General features: G+C 40.0%; 2 protein-coding genes across 4 annotated transcripts in view; one reads left to right on the top strand and one right to left on the bottom strand.

Moving 5' to 3' along the window:
• LOC138983891 (A-kinase anchor protein 14-like) overlaps positions 1-6,933 on the bottom strand; it is a 10,095-nt gene extending 3,162 nt beyond the window's left edge. The window contains exons 1-2 of one of the 2 annotated variants that reach the window (XM_070357221.1): positions 6,791-6,933; positions 3,125-3,433 (exon numbers count right to left, since the gene is read on the bottom strand). In XM_070357221.1, coding sequence (XP_070213322.1) covers positions 3,125-3,412 — 288 coding nt within the window. In that variant the 5' untranslated portion in view covers positions 3,413-3,433; positions 6,791-6,933. Of the gene's footprint in view, positions 1-3,124; positions 3,434-6,002; positions 6,766-6,790 lie in introns of those variants that run through there. The other variant, XM_070357220.1, reaches the window with a different exon arrangement.
• Positions 6,934-6,982: 49 nt separating this feature from the next.
• The window catches only part of LOC138983890 (cell division cycle protein 16 homolog), a 161,973-nt gene continuing 145,467 nt past the window's right edge, over positions 6,983-23,488 (top strand). Inside the window, exons 1-6 of one of the 2 annotated variants that reach the window (XM_070357218.1) lie at positions 6,983-7,095; positions 10,861-10,959; positions 13,786-13,840; positions 15,143-15,240; positions 21,680-21,718; positions 22,362-22,496. In XM_070357218.1, coding sequence (XP_070213319.1) covers positions 6,997-7,095; positions 10,861-10,959; positions 13,786-13,840; positions 15,143-15,240; positions 21,680-21,718; positions 22,362-22,496 — 525 coding nt within the window. In that variant the 5' untranslated portion in view covers positions 6,983-6,996. The remainder of the gene's footprint in view (positions 7,096-10,860; positions 10,960-13,785; positions 13,841-15,142; positions 15,241-21,679; positions 21,719-22,361; positions 22,497-23,488) is intronic. The other variant, XM_070357219.1, reaches the window with a different exon arrangement.

The following is a 23,488-nucleotide window of genomic DNA, read 5'->3' as shown; positions in this document are numbered from 1 at the left end:
TACACACACCACACACACACACACATACACACACACACACACACACACACACACACACACACCATACACCTACACTCACACATACATGACAAAATCCAATTAATACAGTGAATAAAACAACTATATCGGAGCCCAACAAATATCACTAATGTGAAGTTTATATGAAAAGTAAAATTTTAGTGTAGAATACAGGACAAAGTACGAGATGATCTGGAAGTAGAAGATCAGGGGGAAAATATGTACACAGACAAGAAAAGGTAATAATATTTGAGAATAAGTGCGAGGGGCGGTTGCATGCGTCGTAGTTAGTGTGTATATGTCTGTGTGTGTTGGGGCAGGACAAACATACACATCCAAGAATGGGGACTCATGTTAACACAGACACAGACGGATCGACAAACACACACACACATGCACGCACACACGCATGCATGCACACATGTATGCACACACACATACACACACACACACACACACATACACACAGACAAACACACACACACACAAACACAGACAAACACACACACACAGACAAACACACTCGGACGTGACTCACACACACACACACACACACACACACACACACACACACACACACACACACACACACACACACACAGACAAACACACATGCACTCACACACATACACACACACATGTGTCACCTCTTGTTTTCAAGAAATCAGCTGTTCGGTATTAGGCACCGTTCGGTATTTGGGGACTTTCCCCTACAGAAATATTTTGTCTTTTCTCCATATGCAATTTTCTTCTTAAAGTTCATAGAGTGAAGAAGAAGAGAAAGCGTAGAGAGCAGAATATATTATCTAAGTTAGTATTGAAACGGTGTGGAATTAAGATTCACACTCTAAAATCATATTTGTTCTTTCCCTTAGTAAATGGTTTGGAAATAGGTATGATCCAGTCCTTTCTCATTGTTCTCTCGCGGTAGAATTTAATTGGCTTTGACACGATGGCGCCGAACTGACTGGATTCAAGTCATGGAGGTCGGAGAGGCCAGTCTGTGAACCTTTTTCCCCCCTCTCCCATGTAACCTTTCTGTATTGACTTTTTAACCCCAAGGTCACTTCTCCTGTCACTGACTAACCCCCTACGCCTTTGTTTGAGCTCGCGGGCAGTCAGTGATCCGCGAGGGCATTGTTGTTTTTACATCCACCTCTCACCTCCCTCCTCCCCAACCCCTTTTCCTTTTTGACCTAATTCTTTTCTTCTATGTTGCTGTGCTTTTGTTAATAATACGGGGTAAAAACGGTCATACACGTACAATTCCACTCGTGCAAAAACACGAGTGTACGTGGGAGTTTCAGCCCACGAACGCAGAAGAAGAAGAAGAAGAATTTAATAATACTTGTTACACACAGACGAACACACACACACAGACATACACACACACAGACACACACACATTCTCTCTCCCCCCCCCCTCTCTCTCTCTCTCTCTCTCTCTCTCTCTCTCTCTCTCTCTCTCTCTCAGTCTCTCTTTTCTGTAGCTTTTCTATCATTCTTTCTTTTACCCATGTATTCGATACAAATATTTGTCATCATTTTCACGAGTTTCCATTCACAAACACCTGGGCAATAAATCTCATGTTCCCCATGCAATAAATCGAGGTGGTGAATGGGTTTGAGCTTTCAGGTGAAACGTGGATTGTCAAAGTAAAAGCCAATCAGGCTGGTTGTTTGATGTGTGGAACCATCGTGGCTTTGGATTTGTGTTTCCGAGGACAACGATTGTAAGCATTCACTCTCAGACCCAATCAATATTGATAATTACCGCGGCGACTCATGGTCAATTTGCAACTTAATCTCTGTAATTGCAAAATCCACAACGAAAAGTCATAAACACTTAAAAGAAAAGAAATATGCTCAACACTTACTGAACTCACACGTATGATCGCAGCTCTGTACATTTTCAGACTGGAAGAAAAGCGTCAACAAGCTACGTTTGACGTCACATACAAGTTTGACGTGTTATCTCGTGCTACTGTGACGATGCTTTGTGGCCCGGAGTTGGATTCTAAAAATTCGTCTCCCTGTGCATTTTGTTGCACAACCAAAATGATGACAAAAACGATGTTTGGTGGCTTGTTGTCAGACCAGCATTTTGTTGTTGGTCCTCGGGGAGCATATCGCCTTTTGTCTCATATTTATCAACCGCGGCCTTCGGCCTTGGTCGATAAAGATGAAACAAAAGACAATAATTATGGTCCCCTTGGACCAACAAAGTCTGTCAACAAGCCACCAAACATCTTATAGTATTCTGTATTCATTTGTTTAGTAGAATGGAGATTTTATGTTTATTATCTACATACGAGAGGCCTGTTGAATATACACTGTGCTTGATTGTGGTTAACTTGTAACTGCATACGGTTTTTGGTGTGACATGACTATTTTGCGAGGTAATAGTCAGAGGTTTTGCACTTTGTTCGCAGTGTTGATCACATATGATATATGAGTGTTTGGTATCAAATGATGCGTCTTAGAATTTCCATTTTATTGATGTAGTTCTTTATAGTGTTTTTGATGTAGTGTTTTTAGTGCAGGAGTTTTTGTGTATTTTTGCGTGATTTTAACTGTAGCTTCCGTATGGAGGCTGACAGCAGCCTCGAAACTCTCCCCCTCCCTCCCCATTTTGTTCTGTGGTCCCAGTTAGAGTTAATGTGAAGCTCGTCTCACTTTCGGGGTACAAATGGTGTCAGAAATGTGAAGCTAAGACACACACACACACACACACACACACACACACATCCCTCTCCCCCACCACACACACAGAAAAACAGACCATTCCCCCAATCACCTAGATGGGTGAAAATAAAGACTAATGTAACATCAGGCATGGGAAATTGAAAAAAGTAAAAAAGCCTGACAATTTTTAAGTAATAGCAAACGAAGACGCAAAGCATCAATTCGACGGCGCAATTAAAGCGCCCAGCCGGCCTTACTATAGGGAGGTCTGGGGGCACTTTTGCTTTTGCGGAACAAACAAAAATTTCGGCGGAAATTTGCCTTTCAGCGGACAATTCCCATGCCTGAACATATAATGCGTACACATTTTTGTCAGAGACACATTTTTGTCAGAGACTCGATCTGTCAAAGCTGCACCCACCTTTATGTATTCATTGATCTTCTCCTCTCCCTTCTCCACAGTAAACTCCTGGATGGACAGCCAGCCAATGTCCTGAATCTCAAAGTTCTCATCGCGGGAAATGCACGTGCTCTCTTTGGACAGCATGCCAGTTTTCAGGGACTCGCAAGTCTTCTCCCTCTCCGACATGCGCGTCTCGAGGCGTCTGAAAGCGCTAGCGATGACATCATCCACCATCTCTTTTGCGTTGGAGACCACATTGTCCACCAGGTCGTGGGCCTGCTGCGCGTACCTATCGTCCTCTGACATGTTGTCTTCAAACTGCCTGATCTGCAGGTAAAGAAATGAGAACATCTTCACTAACAGAATCGAATACTGTGGAACCTCCCTTTTAAGACCTTGACAAATCTGAGAAAATCAGGTTGTCTTCAAACTAGTGCTGTGTCTCTGTTGGTGGTGTTGACTTAAAAATTGTCATCTTCATGTAGTTTATGCCTAAGTATATATGAGTGTGCTTGAGTTGTTAATGCGAAAGAGCGTGTATGAGTGCGCCTTGATCGAGTCGCCTTGTGGTCAGATATATATATGTGTGCGTTATAAATTCTCGAATAATTAAATTAAGTAAAATGCGGGAAGTCTTAAATCAGGGGGTCTGATTGTAAAATTTGTAAACTCTGACTGAAAATATGTATATAATATGCTCACTTTACTAATGACAAACTGTTGTTATGTTTCATATGCATACAGATAAAAAAAAAATTATGTCCTCTTACTCTCTGTCCTTCACTTCAGCTCAACAACAATAAGAATTTTACTGAAGGTATCAGTGTTTCATTTACTAGTGCGCCCTGCGCCATTGGCGCATTAAATCTGAAAATGTCCTATCACAATTCCCTTGAGTGCGTCAAAGGGCGCATTGAGATTACATACCACTGCGCCACCAAATGTACACTTTACATCGGATCACACACACACACACACACACACACACACACACACACACACACACACACTCACACTCACACACACACACAGATAACACGATACAGCGTCTAATTCTCAGATGGCACCATATTGCACCATTTTGCATCTTTAGTCAAAACGCGTACAGGCCTCTTTGGTGCGGGACAAATGTCCCATTGCCTTTTTCTCCCAGGTTAAACCCTGAGGTATGGAATACTTTGGTTTTTAGAAACATGTATCAGACAGGTTTATTTACATGTTTGTAAAGTACAACTCAACATGTATTTTAATACAGTGGTATCTCTATTTTCAGTCCTCCAAAAAACTGATATTGTTGGTTTTAAACAAGTCACACGAAGCAAAATTATCTGTCAAACTCACAGAATGATACTGAATGCAAACTAGTCGCACGAAGCAAAATTATCTGTCAAACTCACAGAATGATACTGAATGCAAACTTCAAGACTAAGATGTAATAAGAGTAAGTCTTAAAATGGATATTAATACCACTAAGTAAAAGTCAGAAAACCAGGCCTCGATCACAGCAGAGGGAGTTTACAAATGGATGAGGGCCCTAAAGGAAAATGGCTATAGCTCATCCACTCTCAAAGCTTAAGTTCTGTCTGTTGCAATCAAAAACTCGGACTCAATGATTAATTTATAATCTTTTGATTAGTTTTATTAACTTATCATTCACATTCATAATCTCTCTCAAGTTATTCTACATCATATTTCTAACATAAAATCATGTTATTTAGTAGCCTTAACAGTTAGAGAGCAGCCTTAGGAACATAAACAAACGTACAACTACAAGAAGCATTGAAAAAATATGTTGAAAAAGTCTTTAACAGATTAAAGAATGGTGAATAAATAAAATAATAGTGCATACAACAAACTTTGCATGGCAAATAAATAACAAAGAAAACAACAACACAAAGAACTGAGAAAATAATGAACAAATAAGAAATTTAAATTAGGAAGCGTATGTGGCAATCCATAGTAGCTGCTGTAAAACATGTTCTATACATACATCTTTAAAATGTGGATGCACTGAAAGTATACCTTGATGAATCACTGTTGCTGGTATTGATACACTAGACCATTGATACAGTGAAACTGCAGGTGTAAGATCTTACATTCTTTGGACCTGGCCTGATTTTCTCAGGCTCTCTCTTCAAACATTGTGTCAGTTATAACTGTATGTTCATTTTAACCCTTACACTGGTGCAATTCTGTAACACATGTTACATAGCCACTGGTGAATTAACAGAGAGAAAAATAACAAAAAACGGTCATATAGGTTTTCGCATCCATGGGAGGTAATCGGAACCGACCAAACAGACTGAACCAGTAGCGCGACATATGTCGTGACAACCAGGTGACAGTATACGTAAAGTAGCACGACATATGTCGCGACAACCAGCCTAAAGGTTAAGACTCCCTCTTTTCTAATACAGTACCTAAATTTATCATTTTTGTGAAGATATATCAAAATAGAGGTGCCACTGTATGTACTGATCTGTGTGCATGTGCAAGTCTAATGAAAACCCTTCATCTTTGTCAAGGACAACCGCAGGAGTTTTACTATTTTCTATGGGTAATTTATATGAGTACAATGGAATCCCTCTTTTAAGACCCCCTAATTTAAGACTTCCTCCATTTTGAGACCCTGTTTTCTCAGCCTTAATTTCTGTTCATAACCTGTGTACATTTACCCACATTTTAAGACTCCCCCATTTTTTAGACCTGTTTTTCTCAGATTGTTTGAGGTTTTAAAGGGGAATTGTTTCACTGTTGAGCAAGTGAAGTGAAATACAAATTTGTGAAATCAAAGAAGAAACAATCAAAAAGTAATCCCTGATAACATTCGTGCTAAAAGAAAAAAATATAACAATCAACAAATATAATATACTCCTTGATCACATTCGTGCTATACCCCTGTAATCTTTGGTGCATGTTTTCTGCTTTCTGTGCTGTCATTTTCAAACCTGCCCGGCTCTGGACAGGATGAATTTTCAACTGCTTCATCTCTTGACGTCTTTGGACAATATTCGATTTGAGCTTTGGTTAAGCCATCAATCCCATCGATAGAGTCTGTGAGATTTGAAGTAGATATGTCTGAACCGAATTCAATATCATATTCACCGCTGCAGCTTTCACCATGCCTGTTTCCTGAAGTTTGTTGCTGAGACCTTTCTCTCATTTTTTTCTTGGCCCGCTTTGTTTTTGAATCGGAAGTTTTGCTGACAATGTCAATAATCAAGCTTTCAGCAAGTTGCGGTGAAAAACTTTCAGCACTTGTGGATCTCTGTGCATTTGTAGAACCTGAGGTACGTAAATCAATCGACTGACGTGGTGAGCCTACATCCTGTGGGGATTGTACGTTGCAAGTGAAAATGTTGCCACTTGTGTGTGTTTCTATCATACCACTACTGGCAGTCTCTGAGTCTGAGGACAATTGTTCTTCACTAGTGTATGCGACTTCTTCTTTCTCCATATTTGAAGCGTTACAATCTCTGCTATGTTTTTGAGACACTGAGAATATCAGGCCATGAGGTGAGGAAACAAATAACTGTCTGAAAGAATCACATTAATATATTGGCAGTAATAGAATCATCCTCGAAAATAAAACGTCCACATCATATTTTAGCAGAATGTTCAGTATATCAAATGTTCAAGTGGTATTTTGAAATAAAGAAATGTGAAAGATCACGTTTTGTTTACCTCAGAATAACTAAATTCCTGACGATCTTTGACAGAAAAACGTAAATATCAGAGATGAAAAGCACAGATTCAGGCTCCAGTCACCGCCATCTTGTTTTCAGTCGTTGCTACGAGTAAACTAGCCAATGAAAAGATGTGTAACAGTTTAGCTGATTCTCGAAATATTTGATTGGTTAGTCGTTCATTCGCAGACATTTTCAAGCAAGATGGCGGGCGAGAGTGGATGTCAAGTTCCGGAAAGCCAAACGAAAGGGAAATTAAACTTAGATCGTCTGAAAGAAATTGTGAAGAAGTACATTGATAAGGTAAATGGTATGAGGTCCTGCAGGCAACACCATTACTGAATTTTCTTTGTCGGAAACGACATTTTGCAGAGCAGTAATGAGTATGCGTCACTGCACAGTGACACTGTGATAGACTTACACTGTATAAATCTTGATAATTCAACCGCATGAGAGTAGACACACCATGCTGCATGCACTACAAACAGAAAACAATGGACCACACTAACAATGAAGTTCATGTCGCATACTGACATGGCAATAAGTCTAAAAATTCATCGTGTACTCATTACAAGGGAGGATGTAACCACTCTCCCTGAAAAAACTTAAGTCCTGCTTCAAAATCGGAAGGTATCACTTTGACAGAGCTTCGGGTAACACCAAGAGCAGTCGAAAAGAAATTGGCTACTTTAAATCCTAATAAGGCTCAGGGACCGGACAAGATCCCATCAAGGGTTCTTAAGGGACTGAATAAGGAACTTGTGTTACCTTTTTGTATATTATTTACAGGGATATCGGACATAGACCGATTAAAAGGCTCAAATGTCCGATTAACATAGCCGCATGGCGGTCAGATGTCCTATCGTTTTTAACTGAGCGCGGTCATTGTCCGATAAGAACTCCATTCCTTCGGACAGCGCGTTATTTGATAATTTTCCTTTCATAATAGAAATCTTCAAAAAGCGACCGAGCGCTCTCGCGTGCAGGTGCACTGAAGTTGTGCAGTGCAAATGTTGCGTTTTCCTAACTGTTTGCGGTATTAGCCGTTTGCGTACACACGTCTACAGCACGCTAAAGTTAGGAGTACGGGAGACAACTCCAACTGACCAAGCCTCGCGTCTGCTTTAATTTGCTAAAGGTTCGAGATGAAGCGCACGGCACTGAATTATGCCACCGAAAAAAACTAAAGCCTGCCAAAGAACAGCAAAAGCTGAACACGTTTGGCGTTTCAACGGCATCGTGACATGCTACATTAGGGCCAAGAACATGGGAAAACACGGCTAGCATCTTTCTGGAACATGACAGTGCCAATATGTACAGTGTCGCCGCTGAAACCGCCACAATCATGGAAAGTAAAGTTTCGTCACTTGTAGACGGTGTCGGTACTTTTTAACAAGGTTAACTATTCATGGTTGACCCTGTTTAGTATTAGTTGGTTAGAATTTGACAGCAAAGAGACAATCTATGTTGGCAAACTGATTTGTCCAATCTGTCAAGAAAAACTCAGTCAGGAAATTATGTAGTTTGTGTGTCAATCAAATTAAGAATGCTGAAGTTTGTGGTTTCTTTTTCGTGTGTGTCCTGTTTAAAACAAAAGTAATAAAACAATATACGCACACAATGTTGGCGCATACTGACGTGTGTGTGCACATGATTTTGTGTTTTGCACAAAATCATAATGTCCTATTAAAATGTCTGAAAGCAGTCAAATGTCCTATTGATGCCAAAGAGCTCAGGACATTTGTCCTATAGGTATGAATTTGTGGCAAACATCCTTGTATTTAATAAATCCCTGGAAATGTCACAAGTGCCTAATCTGATTGACTGGAAATCAGCTGATGTTACTGCTATTTTCAAGAAGGGACAAAAATCTGATCCGGGAAATTACAGGCCAGTCAGCCTCACATGTGTTATTTGTAAGGTCCTTGAATAAGCCATAGTGAAAGATATTATTGTAGATCACATGACTGTTAATAATTTATATTCAAATTGTCAGCACGGTTTCCGTCAAAAGAGGTCTTGTGTTACCCAATTATTGGAAGTAATGGAAGATTTGACAAGGATCTTAGAAAGTTAGATGACAAAAATTGTATTGACAATGACATTGTTTATTTTGATTATAAGAAAGCCTTCGATTCAGTGCCACATGAAAGACTCTTAAGTTAAGCTGGAGTATTATGGAATAACTGGAAATGTTGTGCGATGGATTAGAGATTTTCTAACCTACATAAAACAGAGAGTCAGACTCAGAGTGGGTAGTATTCTGATAGCACAGATGTTTTAAGTGGCATCCCTCAGGGAAGTATTCTGGGGTCTGTTTTGTTTACAATCTTTATAAATGACCTACCGGATATAGTACAAAGTACCTGCAAAGTATTTGCAGATGATACCAAATTGTATGATGTACCCCAGCGATACCAAACAATACAAAATGACATTGATAATCTCCAGAAATGGTCAGATAAATGGAAATTGTATTTTAACGTATCTAAGTGTAAAGTCCTGCATATGGGCAAAAATAATCCGAGACATGATTATTCAATGATGGTGAATGATGAAATTAAAACAGTTATGCAGTGCGAGGAGGAAAAAGATTTGGGTATAACATTTGCCGATCACCTGAGTTTTGACAAACATATCCAAAACGTAATAAATAAAGCGAATAAAAAGCATAATAAAGAGAAAATTGTCCTATCTTGACAATGACACATTTACAAAATTGTATAAAGCATGGGTTAGACCACATTTAGAATATGCCAACGTTATCTGGCATCCGTATCTAAAGCGTCAATCAGCCGCCCTTGAAAGGGTGCAAAGGAGAGCGACAAAACGGGTTAAGGCCTTGACAAACATGACATATGTTGAAAGACTACCGCGGTTACTCAATCTCCCGACCCTTAAATCGATAAGACTCGGAGGCGACCTAGCTGATACAGACCTATAAAATCTTTCAGTGAATTGATAATGTCAAAGTCGAGTCTTTTTTCAAGAAGTCTACCACTGATGTAACGAGGAAAAATACGGACAAAATCTTTATTGAATTTAGTAAAACTAATATCCGGAAACATTCCTTTTCTAACAGAGTTGCACCATCCAGGAACACACTGTCTTATGTTGTGAAAAATGCACAAACTATTAACACTTTCAAAACCTGCTGGACATACAAAACCTTATGACTGAGTCACTTTATTTGTACATGTACGATAATTGATATTCAGTAAATACGACTGAGCACGTTAATATGATTGACCTGCAACAAATTTGATGATGAGATGGGACGTGAAAAAAGCCGTGAGGCTTATGGATACCAATTATCCAGTCCCTATAACCACTTACTATTACTACTACATGTGCAGTGCTGTAGTGTGCAACATCAAGTTCATTCATGTGATTTATTTGTCTCCATGCACTGTATCACTTAAGTATCAGTATCAGTGTATGCAGTTATGAATGATCATTGCAGTCTTGCATAAAATTTGCAGAACTTAGCAATTTTTTGTTAGCTATTATTTGAACTACCTTCCCTTTAATGAAGCTAGTTTTACAGTGTATATAAAAGTTAAAATTTAAAAATAAAAGAGTAGAAAACCGCATGAACACTTGGAGAGTCATAGACTCATATGACGCCATCTTGCGAAGGACTGCAGACTGCACTTCCGATTCATAGTTTCAAAGTACACTAGGGACAAACGCACACAAAAACAAACACATACACGTACAAAACGGATGCTACATGTCAGTTTATTGTCAGAGTTTGGAACCCACTTGGAGTGCGGTACTTCTTGTCTCCGAAAACCTCATCAGTTCTTAAGAAAATTCGTCCTTAGATCGTGTTTTGTAACATATATTTGGTTGAAATCATGACTTGTATTTGCAACTTTCACCGTTAATGGCTTTATTTTCGTGTTTGTGCGAGGATTTACGAAGGAGCAGAAGCACTAATCAGTCATCAATACTTGTGCTTTTGCTACCTCTCTTGCATTGAAATTGTTGCATCGACTTCGTCGATAATCTGACTCTTAAAGGCACAGTGCAGCTCACAGCATTCGTTTTGCGTTTTTGTTGCAGTTGAGTGCATTTACAGTTCAAAAATCCTCCTATAGTAGTAAAACAAACCCAAAACTACCCAACGACGACATCTGTGAAGCTCGACAGTTTCTTGTTCAGGCGAGTGCATAAATTAACCTAGTTATTACGTGGTGTTTGGTCGGAGTTCGATTCAACTGAGTGATTCCGGCCTCCATTTTGTTTTACACAAACTCATGATGACGTCTGACATAGTTTGCTAGTGACGTGTCTTTTTGTGCATGATGTGGTGATCTACCTGATCTAAATTTAGATCCAAAAATAGGTCAAGACCAGACGGGTCCGAGTACGAAATTAATTCGTAAAAAAATCGCAGTTCTTGACTCTTTGGGTGCAAGTCAATGAAACTTGGTAGTTCTTCTAACGGATAGCTGCCTGAGGTATGACTAAAAGCCCCAGGGGCTCCGTGCACCTGGATTTGACAAGTTCAGTACCTTTAACACAAAAATAAGGGTGCATGTAGCATGAATCAGGCATGTCCAATACTTCACTTTGAAGATAGATTTAGTTAGTTTTGAAGGGGTTTTCATGGTTTTTGAGTCACTTGAGAAAAAGTGACTATGTAATCGGTCAGTGTTAGTCTGTCCGGCCGGCCGGCCGTCCGTAGACACCACCTTAACGTTGGACTTTTCTCGGAAACTATCAAAGCGATCGGGCTCATATTTTGTTTAGTCGTGACCTCCAATGACCTCTACACTTTAACGATGGTTTCGTTGACCTTTGACCTTTTTCAAGGTCACAGGTCAGCGTCAAAGGAAAAATTAGACATTTTATATCTTTGACAAAGTTCATCGGATGTGATTGAAACTTTGTAGGATTATTCTTTACATCAAAGTATTTACATCTGTAGCCTTTTACGAACGTTATCAGAAAAACAAGGGAGATAACTAGCCTTTTCTGTTCGGCAACACACAACTTAACGTTGGGCTTTTCTCGGAAACTATAAAAGTGACCGGGCTCAAATTTTATGTGAACGTGACTCATTGTGTTGTGAATAGCAATTTCTTCCTGTCCATCTGATGCCTCATATAATATTCAGAACTGCGAAAGTGACTCGATCGAGCGTTTGCTCTTCTTGTTTTTAGGTTTTCGGAGAAAATAAGTACCCCTTGGAGTGGGGTCCTACTAAAATGCGAAAAGACACGAAAAGACAGCAAATAGATACGAAAAGACGCACACAAATCAAGGGCAGACACCGGGGACGTAACAAGTCGTGTTTGACGTCGCTTTTGATGTCACCCGGATGTCCACACCCGGAGTTGTGTCCCTTGATCTGCTGGCTATTACAGTCCATTTTAGCTGAGCTGGATCTGGAACGCCGAAGAAGAAGAAGAAGAAGCTGAGCTGGATCACGATTTTTGGGGTTTATTGGCAAAGTAAAGGACTTTTTGTAATACATCAAGAGAAAAAGTTGAGAGAGAATAAGTAAGAGAAAGAGAGAGAGGGAGATGATGATGATGATAATTAGTTTTAACGTCCTCTTAGAACCATTTGGCCTATCTTGGGACAGGTAGAGTTAATATGCTTTATGTGGGGACAAGACACTGAACAAACATGCAAACAGAGAACACATATGATCGTGTTATATATCTGGAGGTCCTGTTGTGATATTTCAAAATGGGGATGGAAGTTATGATTGTGTACGCGGAATGTGGTTGGACTGGAGCGGTTATGTAGGCTTATTTGCTTTTTATGTATGTAGTCATGTTTGTATGTGTGGCTGAATAAGTTACCCAAAAAAAAAAAAAATAAAAAATAAAAAAAAAAAAAATAAAAAATAAATAAATAAAATAAAATTCATGTAAAAGGAAAATATTGAAGCAACTTGCTAAAAAATATATCAGAATGGGGAACTTAAGTTCGGGTAGTAGGGCAGTATGTGCTTAAGCCTTGTTTGATCAATTGAGTATAGCTATGCTTTGTGTTTTAGACGCTTTAGTTGTTGAGAGAGGGAGACTGAGAGAGAAAGAGAGAGAGAGATTGGTACGCTGGTAGTAAGAACAAAAACTAGAATAAGATCAATCAGCATAAATGTAACTGTTTCTAGTTGAGACTGGTGAATATGTGAAAAGACATAAAAAGACGACTGAAACCATTTTTAATTATTTTTTTTTTCCCCTTCAAATAAAAGCAATATCACAAATAATGAAGAATAAATAAATGGCAAAATACGAGCTATTACTGGCGGTCGAATAACCCAAACACTTTTGTCAAAAGTTATTGCATCAAAAGTCTATTCAACTTTTTCTCTTGATGTATTACAAAAAGTCCTTTACTTCAATGCCAATAAACCCCCCAAATCGTGATCCAGCTCAGCTAAAATGGACTCAAGGGACACAACTCTGGTTGTGGACATCCAGGTGACATCAAAAGCGACGTCAAACACGACTTGTTACGTCCCTGGTGTCTGCCCTTTGATCTATGTGCGTCTTTTCGTACCTATTTGTTGTCTTTTCGTATCTATTTGCTGTCTTTTTGCGTCTTTTCGTGTCTTTTCGAGTTTTAGTGACACCGTTGGAGTGTGTATCGACCTAGAAATGGTTGCATACTCTGTGAGTGTACATTATTGCCAGCCCTGTATACACTCCGAAAAAGAGATGGCAAAAGTCAATACCTCAGATTGATTTTTGATTGGCTACTTCCTAACGACTTGTAAGGGGGCATTTCATTGGCTTTAGTGTTGTAACACTAACAGAGCTTTTCAATGATTGCCGGAGTATATATATATATCCTATCGACCCTATAGTTGATGATATGATTTGGAACTGAAAGTTGATACAATGATATTGATAATGATATATTGATAAGGCTGCATGCCTAAAAGTAAAACGCCCATGTTTGATTGATTGCTGACCTTGTTTTGGCATTACATCGATTTTAAAATCACATTTTCTTTCATTTTTTCAGCACCATTATGAATCAGCACTCTTCTGGGCAGATAAAATTGTGTCACTGTCTGGAGGTATGTATCAAATTCAAAGCAATCACTAGTATAAGTATAACCGGTGGTTTGGTCTAAATGTATACTCTAATCTGATGTCAGGCCAAGAAAAAAAAATGTTTCCGATTCCTTAACTGACCATATTTTGTCCTCCCGACCTAAGAGTAAAAAGTCTTTTTTACATTTAGTCAAGTTTTGACTAAATGTTTTAACATAGACGGGGAATCGAGACGAGGGTCGTGGTGTATGTGTGTGTGTAAGTATGCGTGCGTGCGTGCGTGTGTGCGTGCGTGTGTGTGTGTGTGTGTGTGTGTGTGTGTGTGTGTGTGTGTGTGTGTGTGTGTGTGTGTGTGTGTGTGTAGAGCGATTCAGAGAAAACTACTGGACCAATCTTGATGAAATTTCACATGACAGTTCCTGGGTATTATATCCTCGGACGTTGTTTTAATTTTTTCGATAAATGTCTGATGACATCATATCATAAGGCCAAACATTTTTCAACGAAATTGATTGAAATTTTGGTGAACCAATCTTCGACAAAGTCCGGACTTTGGTATTGCATTTCAGCTTGGAGGCTTAAAAAATTAATTAATGAGTTTGGTCATTAAAAATCTGAAAATTGTAATTAAATTTTTTTGTTTTTGAAAACGATCCGAAAAGAATTTTATCTTATTTTTCGTCATTTCCTGATTCCAAAAACATATAATTATGTTATATTAGGATTTAAAACAAGCTCTGAAAATTAAAAATATAAAAATTATGATTAAATTTAAATTTTCGAAATGGATTCAAAAACAATTTCATCGTATTCCTTGTCGGTTTCTGATTCCAAAAACATATAGCTATGTTATGTTTGGTTTAAAAACAAGCTCAGAAAGTTAAAAAGAATAGAGGTACAGAAAAGCGTGCTTTCCCACTCAGCGCAACCACTACCGCGCTTTTCTGGCTTTTTAATTTCACTGCCTTTTCCACGAGCGGGGAACTGACAATGCGATACGGTCTTGGTGAAAAAAAATGCAGTGCGTTCTGTTTCATTCTGTGAGTTCGACAGCTTGACTAAATGTAGTAATTTCGCATCACGCGACTTGATTTTAAATCTTTTTTTGAGAATTTTACTGACAAATGGAACGTCACAGTCACACCAGATAGAACTTTGTACAATACATGTAGTGATACATGTACTTTGCATCAAAAATAATATTAAAATTACGAACATTTTCAAATTTCAAGAAGAGTTAAGACAATGTTAGAACTGGCCTATGTTTGTTGTGTGTGTTAGTTGTGTTGATGAACTTCAGGACAGTTTTCTGTGTTGCTACCCAGGGGCAGTTGAGGACATCTACTGGTACGCACAGACCCTGTACCACACTGGGCAGTACCACAGAGCTGCCACACTGCTTTGTAGCAGAAAACTGGACAGGGTTAGTACAGTGGAACCCCCCTTTTAGGACCTCCCATATTTGAAGATTTCCTCCCTTTTTAAATTTAAGACCTTGCCAGGGTTTCATTTACTAGTGCGCCCTGCGCCATTGGCGCATTAAATCTGAAAATGTCCTATCACAATTCCCTTCAGTGCGTCAAAGGGCGCATACACTTTACATCGGATTACACACACACACACACACACACACACACACGCACACAGATAACACGATATAGCGGCTAATTCTCAGATGGCATATTGCACCATTTTGCATCTTTGGTTAAAACGGGCAGGCCTCATTGGCGCTTTTTGCCTTCGACTATGTCCCATTGGAATTTGATCGAGGGGGACAAATGTCCCATTGCCTTCTCCCAGGCTAAACCCTGCCTTGCTTTTTCAGATTTTCTGTTGATAACCTCTTTAACTCACTGTCTCCCAGGTACGGATATATCCGTACCCACTCATATGGCTATCTGACCAGGTACGGATATATCCGTTCATGTTATATGAAGTCTTATATCGCGCGCGTATCTCCAGACTCGGACTCAACGCGCAGGGATCTATTTATGCCGTGTGAGATGGAATTTTTTACACAGTACATCACGCATTCACATCGACCAGCAGATCGCAGCCATTTCGTTCAGACTGTTAGCTTCAGTCACTTCCTGTAATGTCGATCTAACGCCTGCATTGATACAGTTACTACACAGTTACTACAACTCTGAGTGACCTGCTGCAGCACAGCTGGTCTTGGCTAAAAAAAACCTTTGTCAACATAGGTGGGATAGAAAGTGTCAATTATTTACCTCCATTTTAAGACTGTCTCCTTTTTGACTCACATGCGAAGCAAAAGTGAGTCTATGTACTCACCCGAGTCGTCCGTCCGTCCGGAAAACTTTAACGTTGGATATTTCTTGGACACTATTCAGTCTATCAGTACCAAATTTGGCAAGATGGTGTATGATGACAAGGCCCCAAAAAACATACATAGCATCTTGACCTTGCTTCAAGGTCAAGGTCGCAGGGGCCATAAATGTTGCCTAAAAAACAGCTATTTTTCATATTTTTCCCATTTTCTCTGAAGTTTTTGAGATTCAATACCTCACCTATATATGATATATAGGGCAAAGTAAGCCCCATCTTTTAATACCAGTTTGGTTTACCTTGCTTCAAGGTCAAGGTCACAGGAGCTCTTCAAAGTTGGATTGTATACATATTTTGAAGTGACCTTGACCCTGAACTATGGAAGATAACTGTTTCAAACTTAAAAATTATGTGGGGCACATGTTATGCTTTCATCATGAGACACATTCGGTCACATATGATCATGGTCAAGGTCACTTTGACCCTTATGAAATCTGACCAAAATAAGGTAGTGAACCACTAAAAGTGACCATATCTCATGGTAGAAAGAGCCAATAAGCACCATTGTACTTCCTATGTCTTGAATTAACAGCTTTGTGTTGCATGACCTTGGATGACCTTGACCTTGGGTCAAGGTCACATGTATTTTGGTAGGAAAAATGTGTAAAGCATGTGAGTCGTATGGGCTTTGCCCTTCTTGTTATATTTAGTCAAGTTTTGACTAAATATTTTAACATCGAGGGGGAATCGAAACGAGGGTCGTGGTGTATGTGCGTGTGTCTGTGTGTGTGTGTCTGTGTGTGTGTGTAGAGCGATTCAGACTAAACTACTGGACCGATCTTTATGAAATTTGACATGAGAGTTCCTGGGTATGAAATCCCCGAACGTTTTTTTCATTTTTTTGATAAATGTCTTTGATGACGTCATATCCGGCTTTTCGTAAAAGTTGAGGCGGCACTGTCACGCCCTCATTTTTCAACCAAATTGGTTGAAATTTTGGTCAAGTAATCTTCGACGAAGCCCGGACTTCGGTATTGCATTTCAGCTTGGTGGCTTAAAAATTAATTAATGACTTTGGTCATTAAAAATCTGAAAATTGTAAATAAAAATAAAAATTTATAAAACGATCCAAATTTACGTTTGTCTTATTCTCCATCATTTGCTGATTCCAAAAACATATAAATATGTTATATTCGGATTAAAAACAAGCTCTGAAAATTAAATATATAAAAATTATTATCAAAATTAAATTGTCCAAATCAATTTAAAAACACTTTCATCTTATTCCTTGTCGGTTCCTGATTCCAAAAACATATAGATATGATATGTTTGGATTAAAAACACGCTCAGAAAGTTAAAACAAAGAGAGGTGCAGAAAAGCGTGCTATCCTTCTTAGCGCAACTATTACCCCGCTCTTCTTTTCAATTTCACTGCCTTTGCCATGAGCGGTGGACTGACGATGCTACGAGTATACGGTCTTGCTGAAAAATGGCATTGCGTTCAGTTTCATTCTGTGAGTTCGACAGCTACTTGACTAAATATTGTATTTTCGCCTTACGCGACTTGTTTTTTTATTAAGACCTGGGAGGTTCAGCTGTTTTAGGTGTCATATGTGCATGTACACGCTTATTAATAATTATATTATACTCATGTATTGTATGTCACAATCACATGATATATGTGTAAAAATCAGAAAATAATAAAAAGGTGTAGACATGAATAATTATATTGTTTGTGCATTGTCAGTCAGCAAAACGCTCAGACATATTTCAAGTTTACAACGCTTGACAGACCCGGAAAACTTTGTTAGCAACTTTGACGCCTAGGGCGGATTGAATTTGAAAGTTGCGAATATTGCCTAAATTTATATTTCTAGGCCTAGAAAATAAACATTTTTAAGCAAGTTCAACATACCTGGAAATGGAAGGTGACCAAGGGAATTTTGCGTTTTTATTGCAAAGCCAAAGGTGTGTGAGTTGTACTTGTACTATAGTCATTAGTCTATACCAGTTGCCAGTATAATACACTGCATGTATGCATTCAAAAATGTACTGGTACTTGTCTTTGGACTGTAACCTTGAAATATTGAGGAGAATGTATGTCGTATGCAGATATATATTATATACAGTAGACTCCGCTTAATAAAAACACATCGGGACTGGGCAAATTTGTATTTATTAACCGAAGTTTTTATTAACCGAATTTAAACAAAAAAATCAAACAGAAAAAAAAAGAATTTCCTCTCCTGTGAAGGAAGCGATCATGAAGTAAATGTACCTGTACGATTCAGTTGAAAAACTTGTCCATTGTCAGCTGTTTCAATGGCTCTTTGCGCAGAAATGCGCGGATGTCGGCATCAACACAATTAAAGCTACATCGTTTCCCCCCTAAATCACAATTTTTGCTGAACTTAGCTCACTAAGCTTCAGCAAATGCTTGCATCGTCTGTCGGGTGAGTAGATATCACTCCGTGTTTGATAATACATTGTCAAATTTGTGTTAAGTGAGCGTCCCAGCACGGAAAAAAATACCCCATTTCGCCAACAAACTGTTTTTATTAACCGGATTTTTGTATTTATTAACCGAAGTATTATTACATGGTCATGGGCCATATAGTGATAAATCCGGACCGGACATAAGTGTATTTTAAAAGCGGCTGTCCGTATTAACCGTGTGTTTATTAAGCGTATTCTACTGTATACCGTATTTTCCGGGTCATAAGGCGCGACTTTTTTCCTCGAGCTTGACCCCTGTGCCTTGTATAAGGAAGCGCCTAATCCACCCTATGAAATACAAAACAAACAAAAAAAGAGACCGCCTGAGTACCAGTCAAACAACTTGTGATAATGCATGTTTCAGCTACTAGGTACTACCCTGGCCAGGTTTCCTCTCAAGACATCAAAGAGACCCCCCATAGGTTAAACTGGGTCACTGACTCTGGTGCAGGAAGTGTTTCCTCTCTCAGATATATGACAGGGGAACCACCTCTCATAGCTAAAACTGAGTCATTGACCCCTGGGAAGAAGGTCAGTGTCTATAAACAAGGCAACCCAGCTATCACAATGGATCTGCCTTTGATCTCGCTGCACACACAGAGCACACATATTTCCACTCTTTATTCCCCCCTCTGCTTCTTTACCTCTGTAAACTTGTAGGGGTAGTTATTTTTCGATAATGACCCAGCAACCAAACAAATAACGACCCAGCAACAGCCTGAATCCTTGATAGTGCAATGGGTTGAGAGGTTGTTCTGTTTCGGTACTACTTTTTGCGACTGAAAAGTTCCGAGCGCTCTAATGTACGAAGTATACATCTCTGGAGCAAACAATACAAACATACCGCATTTAAATTAACAACTACAGGCCTGAACACATGAATCTCCATATAAAATCCATGAGTTCGGTTGTTTTCTGAATCTCATCTGCCGTGCCGTCAAGCCGTTCATCACAAGCAATTTCCCAAGGCAAGTAACTCATACTTTGTCTAGCGACAAGAGTAGTTCCCCTTCTTTTCACTCAGTTCCTTCGACAACAGACTGCAATCCGACGGTCAGTTTTTAACAATATTTCATTTAATAAACAGATCACACGCAACCAAATGCACACATCTCATCAATTTAAACAACATAAAGGGGTTTCATACACTATTTTCCCCAGAAAACTGAACTTCATACAGTTTTTAACGTTGGAACACGGGTGCAAAAGTTCGTCTGCTAGTCCCATTTGACGAAAAAACATTATCCTAAGCGATACTAAAACATATACAGAACACACAATATCTGCCTTTGCCGCCACGGCAGAATAACAGCATATCTGTGTACTTGATTTTAGCCCAAAATAGGAAAACTGACAAGAAGTGTTAACAGAATGGAATGATTTGCACGGAACTATACAACCGCGCATTAATCGATCGCCTGCGCAGGTTGACTGGTTGAGAGAATAGGATTCGATCAAACTTTCGCAAAAAAACTCCTCTTTTCTTTGAATAACTGAAGAAAGGAGGAATAAAGAGGTTACACACCTCGTCTCAGTGATTATCAAAAATAATGGTCTCAGTTCGCGGTCATGAAAAAGCTCGCTAAAGCTCGCATTTTTCATGATCCGCTAACTTCGACCATTATTTTTGATAATCACTGAGACTCGGCATGTAACCTCTACGTATTCTTCCTTTGATGTGCGGCTTATTTTCATTCTTCGACCGTTACCGGTATACTTTTTCAGTTATGGTGCGCCCTATCGGCCCCCTGCGACCAATGGGTGACTGGATTACAATTTTGTTTAAAAGAAGGGGATGCGCCTTATGCGCTGTAGTGCCTTGTAACCCGGAAAATACAGTATATATATTATGAGGAGGGTCTGATGCTCCCAATAGGCTGTCTGTGAAGGGATACTTTCTTCTCTCTCTTTCGCTCTGCTAAGAGAATTTAACAAATCTCAGAAGAAAGTCTCTGCTGACTTTCAATTATTTCTTTCACAACTTCTGACGTTATATATATATTTTTGACCTGTTTTTATATATATATATATACTGAATCTATTTAATCTCTCTATATATATATATACGACTAGTGTCTGTCTGTCTGTCTGTCTGTCTGTTCGCGATGCACGGCCAAAGTTCTCGGTGGATCTTTTTCAAATTTGGACACCGTATTCAGCTACACCCCGGACACAACCTCATCGATGAGATATTTCAACACGTGCTCTCAGCGCGCAGCGCTGTGCGCGCTGAACCGATTTTGTTTTGTTTTGTTGTTGTTGTCGGGATCCACTACCAGTAACTCTTCCTTATCTTCTCCAGTGTTTTCAGCCGCGATTATCTCCCTTCCTCCGTGTGGCGTCAATCCATATTCCCGTTACTACGTTACTATTTTTAGAAGGTCACTGCACGTTACTATTTTTAGAAGATCTCCAGTGTTTTGCGCGTTTATCTCTTTTCCTTCGTGCGCCGGCAAAGCCGGCGTACACCCGGCAAAGCCGGGTCCCAGGCGCAGCCTGGTATTCGGCTCTACTTCTTCCCGGCGAAGCCGGTACCCGGCGAAGCGGGTAATCATCTAGTTATATATATACAACTTGTGTCTGTGTGTCTGTTCGCGATGCGCGGCCAAGGTTCTCGATGGATCTGTTTCAAATTTGGTGGGCATATTCAGGTACACCCGGGACAGGACACAACCTGGTCAATATTTCAACACGTGCTCTCAGCGCACAGCGCTGAACCGATTTTGTTTTTTTTGTCTGGATCCACTACCAGTAACTCTTCCTTATCTTCTTCAGTGTTTGCAGCGTTTATCTCCCTTCCTTCGTGTGGCTTAAATCCATATTCCCATTTCTATTTTTAGAAGGTCACTGTCGACAACGCTCAATCCATATTCCCGTTATACTATTTTTAGACTCTTCTCCAGTGTTTTGCGCGTTTATCTCCCTTCGTGCGGTGCGCCGGCAAAGCCGGGTCCCGGGTATTCGGCTCAACTTCTTCCCGGCGAAGCCGTACCCGGCGAAGCGGGTATTCATCTAGTATATATATATGTATGGAAGTGCAAATGTTGTGATGTTTACAAATGTTTCTTTTTTTCCAGCATTATGCAGCGTGTCGTTTTCTGGCAGCTAAGTGTCACGTAAGTATAATACCAGCTTTTTTTTTTACATCCAGCTTGTTTTGTTCTGAAAGCCTCGTTAGATCTGAGGTGGTGAACGGGAGTGTGTGTGCAGTAAAGACAATGCCTTCAAGACTTCGACTAAGATTGCCCTGTAGTCTTAATGAGCACTCGTGCAGGAGTAAGCGACCAATTGCTAATTTAGAGCTCCCATTTAGCAAGGTGGCGCACTTCAGTTCTATCTGATAACGCGCGCACAGAGTATGGCGCGGCAAGCGTTAAAAACTCAGCTACTTTTTGTTTTACTGTGACTGGTTTGTGTGCTCTATCTCTTGCACCTCTAATGAAAAGCACTACCCTGAAGCTTAGCAAGAGAGCTACATGTAATAGACACACTCTGGAAATAACTCAGTCGGGTTTGTATAGGCTGTGAGACTGAGAGAGTGAATACTCTTGCTTTTACTAGAGGCAAAGTTTCCACGCATGCTCTTTGTCCACGTTTTTCTGACACATCCTCCGCTAGAGACTGGCCTATAAATACAATTATAATACCGCTTGGGAAAGTTTGTCTCAATGAATGCAAGAGTATTCACTTTTTCACAACACATATAAACGCAACAGAGTTATTTCCAAGCATCGTCTATTGTTGTATTTCTGTTCGCAGTTTGAGTGCAAGGAGTGGCAGGAGGCTCTCAACATTCTGGACATGGCCGAAGTGTCGCTGACCAAACCCTCCTTCCTCCAGTCCAGCATCAACCAGCTCAGCATGGACGCTGACGACAGTCTGCCAATCCGAGGGGTACACAATCTCACTTTCTGTCAGTGTCTCTTGGGTTAGATGTTTTGTTTGGGTGTATGAAAACAGAGTGGACATATCTTTGTTGTAAGTTTATGCATGTATAGAGAGTTGAGAGCAGACAGGTCTTTGGACAAGGAGAACATAAAGATGATGATTGTTGATAAGTAATGTTTAACGCCCTCACGGTAAAACAATTAGGGGCATGTTCCCGATCTTGGGTTTGACACCGACTTTAGATGGGGGAAAAGAAAAAAAGAAAAGGGCCACTGCAAGGGAGGGATGGTTGTAGTGCTCTAGCTCCCGGTCAACGCAGCACCCGAGCCGGAGGTGGTTTCAAGGAGAGTCATGGAGTTAGTTTTGAGATCCAGCTGGATCATTGTCAGTGCTGGCAGTCAGCGCTGCCGTTGTGGGTCTCTTTTCACTTTGAATGGAGTTGTGGTGTCACAGTACCAGGGGCAATTGCCTTGCTGTCTGGTGGTTTGTCTTGAGGCGGTTTGGTTGTAAAGATCCTTAGATAACATAAGATACTGATAACATCTTTTATATAGTCATGTGAGGTTACCCTCATGGAAATTCAGGCGGCTTTCTCACTAGGGAAAGCGAGCTGCCATACAGTACGGCAGTATCCTTTTTATTTCTGCATGCGTGTATTTGTGTTTCCAAGCCCTGAGACTTTCGCTGTGAACTTGGGTTCTTTATCGTGCACATGTGACGATGTGTGCACACGGGGGTGTTCGGACACCGTGGTGAGTCTGCACAAAGTTGACTAGGACAGACCTGTGCACATCTACGGTTTCTCCATAATTTCTCCGATTTTTATATGCAGAATATGGTGCTACGGATTTTTAATTAAAATTCCGATGTTTTACGCCCCCCCCCCCCCCCCCCCCCCCAAAAAAACCCTTTTTGACTCACATGCGAAGCAAAAGTGAGTCTATGTACTCACCCGAGTCGTCCGGACGTCCGGACATCCGTCCGTCCGTCCGTCCGTC

This window comes from Littorina saxatilis, linkage group LG13, assembly GCF_037325665.1.
Source record: "Littorina saxatilis isolate snail1 linkage group LG13, US_GU_Lsax_2.0, whole genome shotgun sequence".
Classification (NCBI taxonomy): domain Eukaryota; kingdom Metazoa; phylum Mollusca; class Gastropoda; order Littorinimorpha; family Littorinidae; genus Littorina; species Littorina saxatilis.
The sequence above is the reverse complement of the archived record's forward strand: the minus strand, read 5'-3'. Positions and strand labels throughout refer to the sequence as shown.